Here is a 15106-nt window from a genome sequence, read left to right on the forward strand (position 1 = left end):
GATGAGGGGGAGGGGCTCTTTTCCTTTTTCTTCCCGGTGACGCTTTGGGGTTGTTTTCTTCCCGACGTCACTCTCGAGTCTCTGGTAACCGCCAACCGCCAACTGCTCACTGCTCAGCTTTGCTCTGGCACGGGCACTTCTTTCTCCTGCCGTTCTCGTCCGCCCGCAACAAAACTTACCTCCACGTTCCGGCTCTTCCCTAAACAATTACCCAGCAACCCGAAATCAGGGGCCCCATATTTCGTCTCTTGCTCAGTGCCCACTCCTGCCTGCTGTCAGTCTTCATCCTGCAACCGCAAGAATACACTAAGCCGACTCTCGCCGTCCCGGTTCTCTTCCGATCATGGCGTCCAGATCCCCAACGGCCTTCACACCCGCAGCCAAACCACCGCCCTCCGCGCCCGAGACCCCAATCGTGAAGGACACCCCCATTACACCTCAAGCGGTTCCGTTTCCGCCCCCGCAGACTTTCGATATCATTCCGCCATTGCACGGTCTTCTGCTTCGCCTGCTCGCATCCCCCGGGACAGCTGGTAACGGCGTCAGGGCCGCTGAAGTCAACAGTGGAGGCTCGGGCCCGGTCGGACAACCCACAAGTGCTCCTGGCCAGCCTCACTCACAACCTGGGAATGAAAGCCACGGTCACCCTGGAGTGCTGTTGACGGTTCCATCCGCAGGACCTGGACCGGTTTCCGCCTCGGCCGAACTTGCAGCCTTGGGGTCGAATGCACCCCCACCGCTCGATATCAAAGATCTCCCGACCGAGGTCAGCTCGATCAAGATCCGAATTCAGAAGGCGCAGGCAGTGGTGGAGAATTTGCCAGATGTTGACCGCTCTGTTACAGAGCAGGAGGTAGAAATCCAGGAGCTCGAGGACCGTATCGCAAAGCTCAAATCAGTCATCTCTGACTTTGGCCGGAGAGCTAGTCCTCGGGGCGCGAGCAAAGCCAGAATCACTGAATCTTGAGGGCTGTGAGCGGTAGACCTATGGACATCAACGATGGCGGGAGCACCGCCATGATCTCGGTCATAACCCAATGGAGCAGGACGCTTCTTCTCGAAGCCGGCTAGTATCAAGCATGCATACTCGGGCCCGCTGTATCATTCAATTCACGTGAACTCATGTCGATTGTTGGGTTGGGTTGGGTCTAACACAGAAACTGGTTTTGATAGCCCAGCACACTGCAAAGTAGCCCGATCATCGAACCCCTGGCTGTTGGCACGGTCAGTTGGCTCAGATTGTTGTTAATGGAACGTCGCTGCGCTATGAAGAGGCCTGCGGACTCTACCTGAAGCCACAGCAATACAAGGGAATAAGCTGCCACCGCTGCTGTTCTAGAAAGAACTGCAGACACTTGGATAGTACCGACCACCATGGCCGTCCTGCCCCTTACCTACGTTTGCCATGCAACCAGCATGCTAGTGGCTGAACGATATTTCACAAAAGCTGCTCTCTAGGGATCTTGCAGCTGGGAAGCGCTGTTCATTATGCTTGACAACCCCGCTCTGGCCTCCACGGTCCTCATTGTGCATTGGAATGAGACCCGCAGTACATCAGGTGATATTGATCTGCAAGGAAGGACTTTCGGGGTTATCATTGAGCTGATGACAGACGAAGTGGTGAACTAAAGATTCTTTTTTTTTTTTTTGAGCTTTGTAAGAGGTGGAGGTCTGCATAAGTCAAAAGGACAGTCAATGAAGCTTTTTAATCTCCTGTGACTATTATCTCTACTTGTAAGGCTTGCGTGCGTGACCTGAAATTCAGCTTTCGTATGGCTGGAAACAATGCACTACATAGACGTAACCTGGTCCGATCACCTCTCGGGAATAGATTGCTGGTGCTGCTTGCTTGCTCGGCGAGCAAGCTCCAGTGGATACCTGCGACGGTGAGTCAGACCGTGGTTTTACAGCCAACCAATTTTTTTTGGGCGTTTTGGTGGTTTGGTTTGAATCTAGACAATTTATTTCTTCGGAATATCGTATTGAAGCACCAATCAAAAGGGAAACGATGTGCAATCTACAGGATTGACTTTTGGCAGAAACGAGCGAAATGCCTCCAAATCCCAAGGATTGTGGCAGGCGATGAATAATAGCGGCGACTAAACGCATAGAACGCATAGAATGGACACTCCGTAGCCCACGGAGGAGTCGGTGGGTTTTCGCAAGCACGGCTCCGATGTCGTTCCCGGACTTGCGACCGCCTCCGGATTTTTCTTAGTGGGAGTCATTTTTTGTCATTTTTTCATTTGCCTCCCGTCGTCCAGTTCGGACTGCGGGGCTCAAAGGAGGAAAGATTGGTCTGTGACCTCCGTCCTGAGGCAACTTTTTTCCCTTCCCGACCCAGTCCGCCGCCGCGCATCTTCTTTCCCCCACCCCGCCAGATCCTCCCTCTCTTTTCTACCTCTTCTTCTACCTCTCCCTTCCCCCTTCAATCTTCCTTTCTCTTTCTTTCTTTTCCTCCTCATCCCATCCTTTTCTTTCCTCTCTTCTCCTTTCCATTCCCTCCTCCATCTTCACATCACACACAATGGCCACCTACGCCCTCCCCCAGTCCCACCGGGACGTAAGTACTCCATGTCCTCAAGAAAGAACCAAAGCAGTTGACTGACTCATCGGTGCAGCAAATGGAGAAGTCTCTCGTCGAGTCCGACCCTGAGATCGCCCAGATCATGGTATGTTCTCCCCCTCAATTCCTCGTTGACAACCAATGGTCAAGAACGATACTAACATGTAATTCTACAGGAGAAAGAAATCCAGCGTCAGCGTGAATCCATTGTCCTGATCGCCTCGGAGAACTTCACCTCCCACGCCGTCTTCAATGCCCTGGGCTCTCCCATGTCCAACAAGTACTCTGAGGGTTATCCCGGTGCCCGTTACTATGGTGGTAACCAGCACATCGATGCCATCGAGCTTACTTGCCAGGCTCGTGCCCTCAAGGCCTTCAACCTTGACTCCGAGAAGTGGGGTGTCAACGTGCAGTGCCTCAGTGGAAGCCCTGCCAACCTCCAGGTCTACCAGGCTCTCATGCGCCCCCACGACCGCCTCATGGGTCTCGACCTCCCCCACGGTGGTCACTTGAGTCACGGTTACCAAACTCCTTCCCGCAAGTACGTCTCCAAAGCTTGCTCAGCTTCATGCAAGCTCTTGCTGTCAATTGAAACCAGCTGCTAACGTCGTTTCCTGCAGGATCTCTGCTGTCTCCACCTACTTCGAGACCTTCCCCTACCGTGTCAACCTTGAGACTGGTATCATTGACTACGATACTCTCGAGGCCAACGCCGAGCTCTACCGCCCCAAGATCCTGGTCGCTGGTACCTCCGCTTACTGCCGTCTCATTGACTACGAGCGTATGCGCAAGATCGCCGACAAGGTTGGCGCCTACCTCGTCGTCGACATGGCCCACATCTCTGGTCTGATCGCTGCCGGTGTCATCCCCTCTCCCTTCGAGTACGCCGATGTCGTCACCACCACCACCCACAAGTCCCTCCGTGGTCCCCGTGGTGCCATGATCTTCTTCCGCAAGGGTGTCCGCAGCCACGACGCCAAGACCGGCAAGGACATCATGTACGACCTTGAGGGTCCCATCAACTTCTCCGTCTTCCCTGGTCACCAGGGTGGTCCCCACAACCACACCATCACTGCCCTCGCCGTTGCCCTCAAGCAGGCTGCTTCCCCTGAGTTCAAGCTGTACCAGGAGCAGGTCATCAAGAACGCCAAGGCCCTTGAGAATGAGTTCAAGGTTCTGGGCCACAAGCTCGTCTCTGACGGTACCGACAGCCACATGGTCCTCGTCGACCTCCGCCCCAAGAGCCTCGACGGTGCCCGTGTTGAGGCTGTCCTTGAGCAGATCAACATTGCCTGCAACAAGAACTCCATCCCCGGTGACAAGTCCGCTCTCACCCCCTGCGGTATCCGCATTGGTGCCCCCGCTATGACCACCCGTGGCATGTCCGAGGACGACTTCAAGCGCATTGCCCGCTACATTGACCAGTCCATCAACATCTGCAAGCAGGTCCAGAGCGAGCTGCCCCAGGGCGCCAACAAGCTCAAGGACTTCAAGGCCAAGGTCGCTTCCGAGACCGTCCCCGAGATCCTCGAGCTCCGCAAGGAGATTGCCCAGTGGGCCAGCACCTTCCCCCTCCCCGTCTAAGTGTGATCACTGCCCCGGGGTAGCCTTCAACAATATGATACCACATCTTCTTTTTATGATTTTGTTTTGGTTTTCGAGTTCAACATCTAGCCGGTGTGTCGTTTTATACAGGGGTTTTATACAGGACTGCTTTTTCAACCTTACGCGGGTCATGGGACATGGATATGCATGAGCATGTGTGAATGATTTGAGGAGAAAAAAAATAAGCACCAGGATGCTTTCTTCAACACTTTCTTCAACAGGACAGGAAAAGTTCGTGGTTGAAAATCAAAGGCTTTAACCGCCTTGACTGAGTTTAGTATCAGTATCAGATAACTCAGAGCTAATAATTCGTGAAGTTCAACTTCTCTCATTTGTTTCCATATCGTAGCAGTGGTAGTAGCACTCTTTGGATTGTTTATACGTAGTTCAAGGTGCCTTTGGGGTTCCTCCTGCGTCACCCATTAAGCTGTGCTCCTTCTTTCAATCACTTATTCCCCAAGTTTGTCTACACCTCACAGCTCAACCTTACCATCCCCACCCTGACTGAACCCCATTGACCCCATCGCCACATCGGCCTTCTCCCTCTGTTCCTCCCACTCCTTCACCATCAAAGCCGCCACATTCTTCCCCATCAACGCGCTCGTCTCCATCGTCGAGATGAAATTCTCGATGCCCCCGGTATACCACACGTGGGGTGCCAGCGCGATCTCCTCAAAGGTCACTCGCGGATAGACGAACGGATAAGGCCGCCAGACCTTCTCATGGAACCAACTGATGTCCTTGCTTGGAAGGTCTTCGATGGACGAGGTGGTGGCAGTTTCCTTCATGTCCTGGACCTCTAGTGGGTCCGCGAGCCCGAGGATCGAGCGTAGGAAGGCGGCGGTAGGGCGTTCCGGGGAGAAGATCTTATAGACATAGTGCTCCTGCTGTGGATGGTCGTTTTCCGATTCCGAAGAAGTAGGATGAGAAGGGGGAGGAGGAGGAACAACCACGGTGCGGAGGGTACTGATACTCCAGAAGTTGGCGGGGCCGACGCCCTTTTCAGCTTTGCCTACAGTAGGGTCCAGGTCGTGGGGGAGGGTGGTGAGGATGGTTTCTGGGGTGTTGGGACCGGGGAGGTTGAAGTGGGCTGGCGAGAGGCGGTGCGGGGAGGAGAAGAGGGTTACGTGCAGTTTTACGAAGGGGACATCGTCGGGGGTGGTCTGCAGGGGTGGGGTTGTGGTGATGTCGGTGAACTGGAAAGGGGCGGCGATGATGATTTCATCATAACCTTCTTCGGTCTGAGCTGAAGAAGCGGTGCTGCTGGCTTTGAATGTGAGGCTTGCGGGACGGTGCTGCTGACCTTGGGCGTCCCAGTTGATGGATGTGACGGTGTGATTCACACGCACGGAGGCCCCGGAGGCCTTGAGCATGCCGTCGAAGATCTGCCAGTTGCCGCCTTCAATGGCCATGGCGCCGTCGGTGGCGAGGCAGACCATCGTCTCAAGGCCGTGGATGAGGCCTAGGTTCTGTCCATAGTTGACGCGCGTGCTGGCTTGGACGATCTCGCGGGAGAAGAGATCGGAGATGCGGTTGAGCCGCAGGAATTCCAATCCGGGCACGGCGACGGTGTTAAGGAGCCCGACGGCCTCGGTGGCTTGGGTGAGGGACCGGAAAGGGAACATGGGTCCGTCGTAGAGTTGCAGGAACTTGTTGACGGTAGACTTCATCAGTCGGTAGGCGTTGACTGGTGCCAATCCGTATCGCCAGAGCAACTTGGCCAGGTTCCACCAGCCAGAGGTGTCTTTGAACACGAACACCATCTGGTCCCCGTCCCAGATGCCGATGGTGTCGTCGGTCTCTCGGGGTCGCTCATAGCTGGCGCTCCGGGCGTTGAGTCCCAGGTCTCTGGACGCATTCACCAGGTTGTAGTTGACGCTGACAAAGATCGAAGCCCCCAGTTCGATCGGATAACCCGGGTGGTCGAAGACGTTGACCGTGGTTGAGCGGCCTCCAACATACGAAGAGCGCTCGAAGACAGTGATGTTGACGGGAACATGCTGGGCATCAGCGTACTTGCGGAGAGAGTATGCAGCCGATGATCCTGCAGCTCCAGCTCCTACCTGGGATGTCAGTCATCAAAGCTTGGATTGCAATGGAGTATGGTAGTAGTTACCGATGACCGCGACTTTCTTAGGAGCTATCTCTCCGAACGAGCTCAAGGGTTGCTGTTTAGCGGCATTGCTGCCAGGAATGAAGCATAGAATGAACCAATAGTATATGAGCTGAGTATATAGGAAGTAAACAAATGATGGACGATTAGGATGGGATTTCATGATAGCAAGTTTCTTAATGGATAGAGTAGAGATGGGTTCCGTGCTTGCACAGGGGACCGATTCCTTCGATGATGATATTGTGACGCTTCGACGGCAGACAGAGATATGCACTTTTCTACTCAGTAACAGACACACTCAACAGGTCATTATACGCGAACAGAAGCGATGAGAGACATCAGACAGTGAGAGTGAGTAAAAAGAAGAAGTAGGCTGTAGTTACTCCGTCGGTGATGCATCGAGCCATATCAAAGGAGCTAATCCCGATTAGGCTAAGGTGCCTGGGGCCGGGACTCGGGACTCTATCGCTTATCGCTTTTCTACGGGCTTTTTTTTTTCCCAGCTGCCCAAAAATCATCGCATCGCTCAGTTGCCTCGTACAGGACCACTCGATCCATTGCATTGTGCTTGAAGCCAACTGCACGTCCTCGTCGCGACTGCGCATATTATCTTATTCATATATCGCTACATTTGACCGATCTGACTCACCGATCATGGACCCCTATGACAGCGACTCATCTTTCGACGATGAGGGGGACTTCACCGAGACCGGCGTGCTCTTGGGTTACGCAGCAGACGAGATTTTAGAAGACACAATCAGTCACCTGGGTGGAACTCCGGTACATCTCCTCGGACACCGCTTCACAAGAAAGCATCTACAAGAACAAGCTCACTGACGAATGTTATTGCCCCAGACCTGGCTCGACGACGCTACCCCGCCTCCGGGCGAATTCGCCAAATGCAAAGTCTGCAACTCGCCCATGCTTCTCCTCCTCGAACTGCACGGTGATCTCCCTGACGACTTCCCCGACAACGAGCGACGTCTGTACATCTTCGCCTGTCCCAGGAAACCCTGCAACCGCAAACCCGGCAGCATCAGAGCCCTGCGCGCTACCCGCAAGGTGAAGAGCGAACAGCCCCGAGGCGCAAAGGAACAGGAAGAAGTGGAGGAGATCCCAACTGAAGCCCCCAGCAAGGAAGAGGAGAAGACGAAGAACGAGGCTCCTAAACCGGATCTCGGCGCAAGTCTATTCGGATCCTCCTCCTTGATAGGCAGTGTCTCCGCCAACGCCAACCCCTTCTCCTCCAGCGGATCTGGTGCAAGTAGCAACCCATTCTCCAGCAACAGCAACCCGTTCGCCGCGCCCGCCCCCTCTCCTGGTCTAGTCGCCAAACCATCCACCCCGGCATCGACGACCGCCGCCGCTGCTGCCAACACCCTCTCCGATTCCTTCGCCGACAAAGTCCGCGTCTCCTCCCCACCCCCACCGCCCGCAGCATTATCTAAGACCATTACCCCCCCCGAGGAGACCTCCGGCCCTGTCACCCCGTGGCCCGCCGACTCCGACTTCCCGGCCCCGTACCCGCGGTTCTACCTCGATGCCGAGTACGAGACGCTCTCGCGGCCCTCGACGCCGACGATCCCGGACAATGTGACGATCGACAACAGTGAGGACACCGGCGGCGGCAGCGGCGGGGCCGACCTCAAGGACGCCTTCGAGTCCGAGCTGGACAAGGCCTTCATGCGCTTCTCCACCCGGCTGGGCCACAACCCCGAGCAGATTCTGCGGTACCAGTTCCGCGGCAACCCGTTGCTCTACTCGCACACGGACGCCATCGGCAAGCGCCTGCACGAGGTCCTCGCGCACAAGCCCGCCAACGCGCACATCGCCACGACGGGGGGAGCGTCCCTCTCCAGCCGCATCCCGCGCTGTGAGTACTGCGGCAGCGAGCGCGTGTTCGAGTTCCAGCTCGTGCCGCACGCCATCAGTGTGCTCGAGGACGGCCGGGAGGGCGTCGGGCTCGGTGACGCCGGCATGGAGTGGGGGACGATCATGTTGGCCGTGTGTGGCCGGGATTGTGGACCGAAGGAGGTCGGCGTCGTGGGCTATCGTGAGGAGTGGGCGGGTGTGCAGTGGGAGGAGGCTGCTAAATAGATTGATTGATGGATGGATGGATTCCGCTCTACTCTTTTTTTCGTCCCCTCAAATGGGGAGAAAAAGACAAACGGGTGTGAACCTGAAATCCGAACCCTCCCTTCTTCCACCCACTACCCACACCTAACGCTTTACCCATGAATAATTTGATGTTGATGATGACCATATATACTATATACATACATACTCTACCATGTTCATAGACGCCATTGAGCTTTTTGGCCTCGCTGGAAATTCAAATGTATATCCAATGATACATGCATCCAGACACAAGTATCTCCGATTATTATCAAGCATTGCGACAGACAATGCCACTGAATTACGTCTATATGATTGTTGGAGTGATTTCTTTTTGTTTTCCTCGCCTCTTGTTCCTTTCTGCTTTACAATAAAAAAAGGATATCTTGGGACTAAGAACTGAATGCATGGAAAGGCACCGTTGCAACGGGGGAGAGAGACATATTCATCTAGATGTAGATGACGAAGATGGTAATCAACACACGCAAAGCAGCGAACCAAAACTCGAAACGCCGATTGCGCCAGGTTCCTGACTTCCCAGTCCCCCTGTCTCTTTCTAATCCCCACATGTTGGTCTAACCCTCTCCGTTTTTCTTCCCCATGGGGTTTCATCATCATCTTATTTTGGGAGCTTCATGACTCATAAGTCATAGGTGAAGTTCGGATTATGCCTGTCCCAGGTTTTCCTTCTTCCTTCTTCCTCTCGGTGCATCTTTCACAGATGGACCGGGGGAAGAAGGGGAGAAGAAATGAGACGGTTGAAAAGGATCAACGGGGCTAGATCGAGAGCCCCGGATCAACCTTCAAGGCACAAGGAGAAACATAAGTAAAAAGTATTAGCAAGAATGTGAAGGGCGGAAAAAGCGGTCCGAAAGAGAGAAACGAGATTTGAATAAGACGTCACGGTTGCGATTTTTGGATGATTCGAAAAGGGGGGGAAATCCGATGCAAATCCTCGAAATGATGATATTTGGGGACTTTCCGCTCATGCGGCCTGCTCGAAACCTCTGCGGATGACACGACCGAACATATCCACACCCACGCGCTCGCTCTTGACCTCGCTGCGGGCCTCGTTCTCCTTGTTCGTGGGCACCTTGATGACGGCACCGTCGACCTCCCAGCTGCAGACCTCGGCGACGAACTTCTCGAGAGCCTCACGGCTACGGAGGTCGAGCCACTGCTCCAGGACCTCGGCGTTGACCTCACGGAAGGCCTTGCCGACCTCGACGGCGATGCGAATGCGGACAAGCTCCTCGAATCCGGCGACGTCAGCGACCAGATCGGCGTACAGGTCGTCGGAGTTCAGGGTGGACCAGAACTGGGCGTACTGGGCAGACTCCAGGAGGGTAGACAGACGGGCGAGCTTCTGGACGGACTCAACGAAGTCGGAGGTCTGGGCGGCGGCTTGGGCTTCGGGGTTGGAGGACTGGAAGGGCTGGGTGTGGGCGGGGAGCAGAGCAAGGCAGAGGGAGAAAGCGGGAGAAGGGAAGACGGTGAGAGCCTTGACGAGGATGTTGGTGACGGTCTCGGGCTGGAGAAGGTGGGGGTTGAATTGGTAGCTGTTGGATCAAAGACAATTCGAGGAACGGGTTAGCCATGACAAGTACCGTCAAACTCGGCGCGGAGAGCGATGCAGTGTATGGTGAATAGAAGCTTGGGTGGCTTTCATTTTCAGGAGAATTGAGATCTCGACATGCCCCATAGTAGGGTGTCAGGTAATAGGAAACGTGATTGTAAATGAGATTTTCTTCATCATATAAAAACCATTTATTCTTATCCCCGCGTCGGAGCGCTTGGTTCTCGGGAAGGAGGTGCAGTGTGTAGGATAGTGGGCGCATGAGCGAAGAAGGGGGACTCACAGCTTCAGCAGGGCCAAGTTGGCATAGCAATCGAAGGTGCGGTCCTCGCACTGCTGGGCGACGTAGTCCTGGAATACCGTGGTTGTCTCCGGGTTGTATCTGTCGAGGCCGTTGAGGATGGCATCAATGTTGGCCGGGCGGGTCTCGCACTTGTCGAAGGTGACACCCATTTTGACGAAAGTAAGACTTGTGGAGGGAGGGTAGAGGTGGGAGGAAGGGGGTGGAAGAAGGTCGAGTTGGCGAGGGGTATGAATCTGGCCTGGCTGGTGTGGCTGCCCTCTGCCCGTCGGTTTTTGGTGGGTTTTTCGTGATTGTCTCGCTGTGCGGCGGGCATGCCTTCGGAAGGATGCCGAAGGCGGTTAGTTTCTCCGATGCAGGATATGGGCGGTATAACCATAACCGCCTGATGACGGTGACATATGACATACAACGCACGAAATGGCAGCTGAGCCGCCTACATAGGGCTAGAGGAAGGCAAAAAAAAAAAAAAAAACAATGTTATGGAAAGGAGCGATTGATATAACAACATTGTCTCGAACGATAACAAGAAAAAAGAATTGACAAGAGTGGGATTCGAACCCACGCTCTTTCGAACTAGTGTTTCGGAAATTCCTAAAACTAGCGCCTTAGACCACTCGGCCATCTTGCCATTTGATATATGTGGAGACTTTGCTACATGTTCTATATCAGATGCAAAGAATGCACATTGTTCTGCTAGTAGAGCTTCGACAAACACAGTAGACTGTTTGTGCGAAACAGTTACCACATTATTAGTTCCATGACTACTCAACTGACTGTAGTGCCTTTTGAGGACATTGTGATCGACTGAATCGGTGCAGTTAGGCGGATGAGGTAGGCGGCACCTGTGAATATAAATCATGGAAACAGGTCAACGGGGCTTGATCGGTAATCGTCTGTGGACGATACAGCAGTATAGGGTAGCAACCATAGGAGATACCCCTTTACCATCAATGGCTATGGTGTATAACCCACCAGTAAACTACGGGATAAGAACCGTATCACCACCACGCCACCGTTCGTCGCCCCTTAATCAGTGGTCTGACTGGAATACCCGGGCTCCCGTGGTAGGGAATTCCCGCGGTAGGGAATCGCCGTGTAGGGAATCGCCGAAAGTAGGTAGGTAAACCCCGTATATAAATCAAATCAAGAGTAACCTAAACCCCATAGCCTATCCTGCAGGAGCTCCCATGTGCCTAAACTCAATATTACCACCTGCAAGGAACGAAATTTGACTGATTCGTCCTATAGAGCAACAGCACCATCCACCTTCCTGGGAATGAGCCAGCCCTAAACGCGACCAAGCACAACAACAATCGCCAGCATGGATGTCCTGCTTGATATCCTCGACACTTTCGTCTTCGACCAGGTCTACGCCGCAGTGCTTCCGAGCTATGAGATGTATCCGGGCAATGCGACCATGGAGACCCAATTCCTTTACAATCAGCACATCGGCCTTTACTACCCGCTGCAAGCGTCTCAGTATGTCAATGCAAGCCGGTGGAAGCGTGACCATCTCCCAAGACAGGCCCTGTCATTATTCTTCACTATGTGGTAAGCTGCTCTCAACTTAAGCGTCATCGGATCCAGTGGCTAACCAAAATGGTCATGATGAAGGATTTTCGGTGTTGTCGTGTACCTCCTTGGCAGCACGATCCTATACCACACCGTATTCGACAAGTCTTTGATGAAGCATCCGCGAATCCTACACCAGCAGATCCGACAGGAGATCAAGCAGGGTCTATTTGCCATGCCCGTGATGTCCATCCTCACTGTTCCATTTTTCTTGCTGGAAATCCGCGGATGGTCGAAGCTATATGACTTCGCCAGCCAGGAGCCCTTCCCCGGGTATTCCTATCTTCAATACCCGCTTTTCATCTTCTTCACGGACACAGGGATCTACTGGATCCACAGATGGGAGCACCATCCTTCCGTCTACCGTTTCTTGCACAAGAAGCATCACAAGTGGGTCGTGCCGACACCGTACGCCAGCTATGCATTCAACCCTTTCGATGGCTGGGCCCAGAGTCTGCCCTACCACATCTTCCCACTGCTGTTCCCTCTGCAGAAGTGGGCTTACCTGGGGCTTTTTGTCTTCGTAACCTTGTGGACCCTCGCGATCCGTACGTCCCCCCTCCATTGTTGTTAAACGCCATGACCATAACTGACAACCTGATTAGACGATGCTGAATGCCTCTCACGTTCTGCCGTAATCAACGGACCCGAGTGTCACACGCTGCATCATCTGTACTTCAACTATAATTATGGGCAATTCACCACGTTCTGGGACCGATTAGGTGGCACATATCGCAAAGCCAAGGGCGACGAACTGAGGCATAAGAACGAGTAGGAGATATGATGTCGGGAAAGATGGACCAGAGGAGCTGGAATCCAAACCATCGAGGCGTTTCCGGGATGTATGGGCTTTGTTGTATGCTGTACATAGATGTATGATATGAGTACTGTAATTAATAATATGAACATCAATCACGGTGTTCCTTCTTCCGCCGCAACATTATGAATAAACTTATTCAGCCTGCCCAAGTCGTCAGTAGCTGCGGTGTCTAGGTAGCAAAGGCTCTTGTCCCGGCCAGCGGTTCGGTCGAGCGTAGCATTTAGAAGCCACCAAAGCTCTTCTGCATGCTTGGGATAGCCCAGACTTTGTGTCTTCTCTTTGTCGAAAATGCCACCAATTGAATCCCAAATCCGTTTCCAGTTGTCTGCAGCGAGCTTGATAGCGTTCGGTGAGATCCATCCGAGTAAGCCGGTCCTTGCCTGAAACGCTAGGGAGTGCATCGCTGATCCCACATCTTATCAGCGAGGCTGTCATGAGGGGCCAAACAGGCATTACACATACCGTACATCAACACTAGGGTGTGTTCTGCTGCAAGTGATCGGCTCCATGCTACCAACTCACCAATATCTGTGTCGAGTAGGCGGGTGATGAATTGTCTTAAGGTTGGAAGTGAGGTCCGTCCTCCGTTGTCCGAAGTTACAAGCTCGTTAAACGCAGATGTACTTTCGGCCTCGAATAGTGCAGAGTTCCAGGGAAAGTCACAATCCATCTCGAAGATAGACAATGCAGGATGGTTGTTAAAACAGACCGTGAGAAATCCGTCCGCAAGGAAAGCCCAACAGGAAACTCTGAAGGTGTCTCAATAAATGTCTTTGACAGTGGCCAATATTATGGGTGCTTACCGTACAAGGACTTCCTCCGCTATGAGCTTCCTCCAAGTGAGCACATCGCAGATCTGGGGAGTCATACTCCGTTTGTATTGGAAAATGCCCATTGAGCGTATCGTGGAGATGACACACGGGTGTCTTATGATCCGAATGCGCCGTCTTGTTTGCATACTCCCCTGTCCAAATTGAAGCATCTCGATTATCAGGGCTGCTTGAACAACTTCGAGTTCTGGAAACGACTGAGAAAGCTGGCTGATATGAATTGATGCTGCCGAAAGATTTGCCACGCGTCGAAAGATATACTCCTCGGCGACGTCAAGCAGCCCAGGTGGCACGACAGTTCCGTCTTGAGAAGTCGCGTATGTTGCTCCGGCCAAAAAGATTGAGATGAGGAGAGAGTTTGACACATTTCCTGGGTCAAATGTTGGGAAGTGTACAATCGGCAGATGCCAGTGGAGGGATTGAAAATAAGCAGAGATGAAAATTGAAAGATTGGAAGTTGTAAACAGCGGGATTAAGCCGGAGATATCAAGCGGCCTATTTAGGCCCTCACTATCAGGACCCATAGAGTTTGATGTTTCCACCAGCTCTACCATCAGGTCATTCAGTTGCCTGGCAAGCCCGGAAGACAAGGCGCCTTCAGAGGTGAGATCCAGCACCGGATACTGGTTTGCTATGAATGACGGCTGAAAGAACATATCTGCAGCTGCAGAAAAGCTCATAAATGACTGCATGGCGTAGAAAGGGCTGAGTGCATCTTCGAGGTTTAGATGGAGGCCATCGAGGTTCCTTTTGGTAGAGCTTTTTGCTGTTTCTGCGATTGCAAGCTTGTCCTTCACCACAGCTGGGTCAGTGAAGTGAGAGAGAAAGAAAAACGACCTCTTGCTTGCGAGTGAACTGTGCGAGGATACTGGTGAAGGTGGGACTGGCGTCAAGCAGAGAGTTTCTGTAGGCGAAGACGCCACACTTCCGAAAGAACACTGCCGACCCAGGGCTTTACAACGAGAACATGGTGTGTTCTTGTCGCAGGCTGTTTTGGAATAGGTACACTCATCACAGGAGCGTTTCTTCCGGCCAGGCCTAGACGGTGGGGGTGGGGGTTTGTTGTACTTCCTTGCACATATCTTACTATGTCGTCGCGCAACCTCCCTGAACCCTGTCAGACATAACCCATCGACGGGGAAGGGGCTCGGCAGGAATGAGAACTCACTGCTTTTGAAAGGCCTTATTGCAAATAGGACATACTGAAGAGAAAGATTCAGTAGTATCTGGGCTTATTAGCCTCCATGCTTCGGAGTTCCCCGGCTCTCGAGGGGGGAGAGGAGTGCGTACGCGTCGCCTCGTGCCGAAGCAGGTGGCTCTTTCTTTGGTAGGTCTTATTGCAATGCGAGCACTGAAACATGGTGTCAGTGCTGCTGGAGGGACTCGAGTTCTACATAGCCATCGATAAGCTGATAGATCGTCATGAAGACCAGTTTGCGAAAGGGAGACGAGATCGGATTAGATCCCGGTTGGGAAGGCAGCAGCCTTGACTAGCTTAGTCATCCGCACAAACCAACCAAATAACTAACTATAGGTCAGTAAATAGCTTCTCAAGTTAAGCATTAAGTACAAAGTATAAAACTTCACTTCTCGGACTCAGCTTGT

General features: G+C 53.1%; 8 protein-coding genes and 1 non-coding gene across 9 annotated transcripts; 4 read left to right on the forward strand and 5 right to left on the reverse strand.

The window, feature by feature from the left end:
• The first annotated feature begins 33 nt into the window (after positions 1-33).
• On the forward strand, positions 34-1364 carry BO82DRAFT_200832 (RNA polymerase II mediator complex middle subunit MED9). The gene has a single exon (XM_025630601.1). It carries the CDS (start codon positions 344-346, stop codon positions 965-967), a length of 624 nt encoding a protein of 207 aa, XP_025486870.1. The 5' UTR covers positions 34-343; the 3' UTR covers positions 968-1364.
• A 1016-nt stretch (positions 1365-2380) lies between these two features.
• BO82DRAFT_358910 (glycine hydroxymethyltransferase SHM2) lies at positions 2381-4507 on the forward strand. The gene is made up of 4 exons (XM_025636425.1): positions 2381-2563; positions 2622-2672; positions 2743-3107; positions 3187-4507. Exons 1-4 carry the CDS (start codon positions 2528-2530, stop codon positions 4148-4150), a joined length of 1416 nt encoding a protein of 471 aa, XP_025486871.1. The 5' UTR covers positions 2381-2527; the 3' UTR covers positions 4151-4507.
• Positions 4398-6646, reverse strand: BO82DRAFT_200918 (putative prenylcysteine lyase). The gene is made up of 2 exons (XM_025630602.1): positions 6288-6646; positions 4398-6230 (listed from the first exon to the last, which is right to left on the reverse strand). Exons 1-2 carry the CDS (start codon positions 6445-6447, stop codon positions 4645-4647), a joined length of 1746 nt encoding a protein of 581 aa, XP_025486872.1. The 5' UTR covers positions 6448-6646; the 3' UTR covers positions 4398-4644.
• A 152-nt stretch (positions 6647-6798) lies between these two features.
• BO82DRAFT_358911 (small subunit rRNA maturation protein TSR4) lies at positions 6799-8823 on the forward strand. The gene is made up of 2 exons (XM_025636426.1): positions 6799-7064; positions 7140-8823. Exons 1-2 carry the CDS (start codon positions 6939-6941, stop codon positions 8379-8381), a joined length of 1368 nt encoding a protein of 455 aa, XP_025486873.1. The 5' UTR covers positions 6799-6938; the 3' UTR covers positions 8382-8823.
• Positions 8468-9215, reverse strand: BO82DRAFT_200938 (uncharacterized protein). The gene has a single exon (XM_025630603.1). The coding sequence runs from the start codon at positions 9015-9017 to the stop codon at positions 8553-8555; it is 465 nt and encodes a 154-aa protein (XP_025486874.1). The 5' UTR covers positions 9018-9215; the 3' UTR covers positions 8468-8552.
• Positions 9216-9384: 169 nt separating this feature from the next.
• BO82DRAFT_295681 (CSN8/PSMD8/EIF3K family protein) lies at positions 9385-10428 on the reverse strand (the record flags this gene model as incomplete). Its single annotated transcript, XM_025631876.1, has 2 exons — positions 9385-9958; positions 10259-10428. 2 exons carry the CDS (start codon positions 10426-10428, stop codon positions 9385-9387), a joined length of 744 nt encoding a protein of 247 aa, XP_025486875.1.
• Positions 10429-10816: 388 nt separating this feature from the next.
• Positions 10817-10907, reverse strand: BO82DRAFT_t304. The gene has a single exon. It is a non-coding gene; the product is annotated as a tRNA-Leu (tRNA).
• Positions 10908-11451: 544 nt separating this feature from the next.
• On the forward strand, positions 11452-12786 carry BO82DRAFT_321292 (sterol desaturase family protein). The gene is made up of 3 exons (XM_025632733.1): positions 11452-11830; positions 11894-12399; positions 12457-12786. The coding sequence occupies exons 1-3, from the start codon at positions 11601-11603 to the stop codon at positions 12624-12626; spliced, it is 906 nt and encodes a 301-aa protein (XP_025486876.1). The 5' UTR covers positions 11452-11600; the 3' UTR covers positions 12627-12786.
• BO82DRAFT_200984 (Zn(II)2Cys6 transcription factor) lies at positions 12595-14889 on the reverse strand. Its single transcript, XM_025630604.1, has 5 exons — positions 14792-14889; positions 14670-14703; positions 13475-14608; positions 13134-13420; positions 12595-13074 (listed from the first exon to the last, which is right to left on the reverse strand). The coding sequence occupies exons 1-5, from the start codon at positions 14859-14861 to the stop codon at positions 12764-12766; spliced, it is 1836 nt and encodes a 611-aa protein (XP_025486877.1). The 5' UTR covers positions 14862-14889; the 3' UTR covers positions 12595-12763.
• Positions 14890-15106: the final 217 nt, after the last annotated feature.

The sequence above is a fragment of the Aspergillus uvarum genome, assembly GCF_003184745.1.
Source record: "Aspergillus uvarum CBS 121591 unplaced genomic scaffold BO82scaffold_80, whole genome shotgun sequence".
In the NCBI taxonomy this organism is placed as follows: domain Eukaryota; kingdom Fungi; phylum Ascomycota; class Eurotiomycetes; order Eurotiales; family Aspergillaceae; genus Aspergillus; species Aspergillus uvarum.

Excerpts from the sequence above, each read along its gene's own strand:
- BO82DRAFT_200832 (XM_025630601.1), top strand. The coding sequence starts at position 344 with ATGGCGTCCAGATCCCCAACGGCCTTCACACCCGCAGCCAAACCACCG.
- BO82DRAFT_358910 (XM_025636425.1), top strand. The coding sequence starts at position 2,528 with ATGGCCACCTACGCCCTCCCCCAGTCCCACCGGGAC. Across the intron at positions 2,564-2,621 it reads TCCCCCAGTCCCACCGGGAC|CAAATGGAGAAGTCTCTCGT; the intron begins GTAAGTACTCCA and ends TCATCGGTGCAG. Across the intron at positions 2,673-2,742 it reads CTGAGATCGCCCAGATCATG|GAGAAAGAAATCCAGCGTCA; the intron begins GTATGTTCTCCC and ends GTAATTCTACAG.
- BO82DRAFT_200918 (XM_025630602.1), bottom strand. The coding sequence starts at position 6,447 with ATGAAATCCCATCCTAATCGTCCATCATTTGTTTACTTCCTATATACT. Across the intron at positions 6,231-6,287 it reads TAAGAAAGTCGCGGTCATCG|GAGCTGGAGCTGCAGGATCA; the intron begins GTAACTACTACC and ends CATCCCAGGTAG.
- BO82DRAFT_358911 (XM_025636426.1), top strand. The coding sequence starts at position 6,939 with ATGGACCCCTATGACAGCGACTCATCTTTCGACGATGAGGGGGACTTC. Across the intron at positions 7,065-7,139 it reads GTCACCTGGGTGGAACTCCG|ACCTGGCTCGACGACGCTAC; the intron begins GTACATCTCCTC and ends TTATTGCCCCAG.
- BO82DRAFT_200938 (XM_025630603.1), bottom strand. The coding sequence starts at position 9,017 with ATGATGATGAAACCCCATGGGGAAGAAAAACGGAGAGGGTTAGACCAA.
- BO82DRAFT_321292 (XM_025632733.1), top strand. The coding sequence starts at position 11,601 with ATGGATGTCCTGCTTGATATCCTCGACACTTTCGTCTTCGACCAGGTC. Across the intron at positions 11,831-11,893 it reads TCATTATTCTTCACTATGTG|GATTTTCGGTGTTGTCGTGT; the intron begins GTAAGCTGCTCT and ends GTCATGATGAAG. Across the intron at positions 12,400-12,456 it reads CTTGTGGACCCTCGCGATCC|ACGATGCTGAATGCCTCTCA; the intron begins GTACGTCCCCCC and ends CAACCTGATTAG.
- BO82DRAFT_200984 (XM_025630604.1), bottom strand. The coding sequence starts at position 14,861 with ATGTTTCAGTGCTCGCATTGCAATAAGACCTACCAAAGAAAGAGCCAC. Across the intron at positions 14,704-14,791 it reads GCTTCGGCACGAGGCGACGC|TATGTCCTATTTGCAATAAG; the intron begins GTACGCACTCCT and ends CTTTCTCTTCAG. Across the intron at positions 13,421-13,474 it reads GCGGAGGAAGTCCTTGTACG|AGTTTCCTGTTGGGCTTTCC; the intron begins GTAAGCACCCAT and ends AGACACCTTCAG.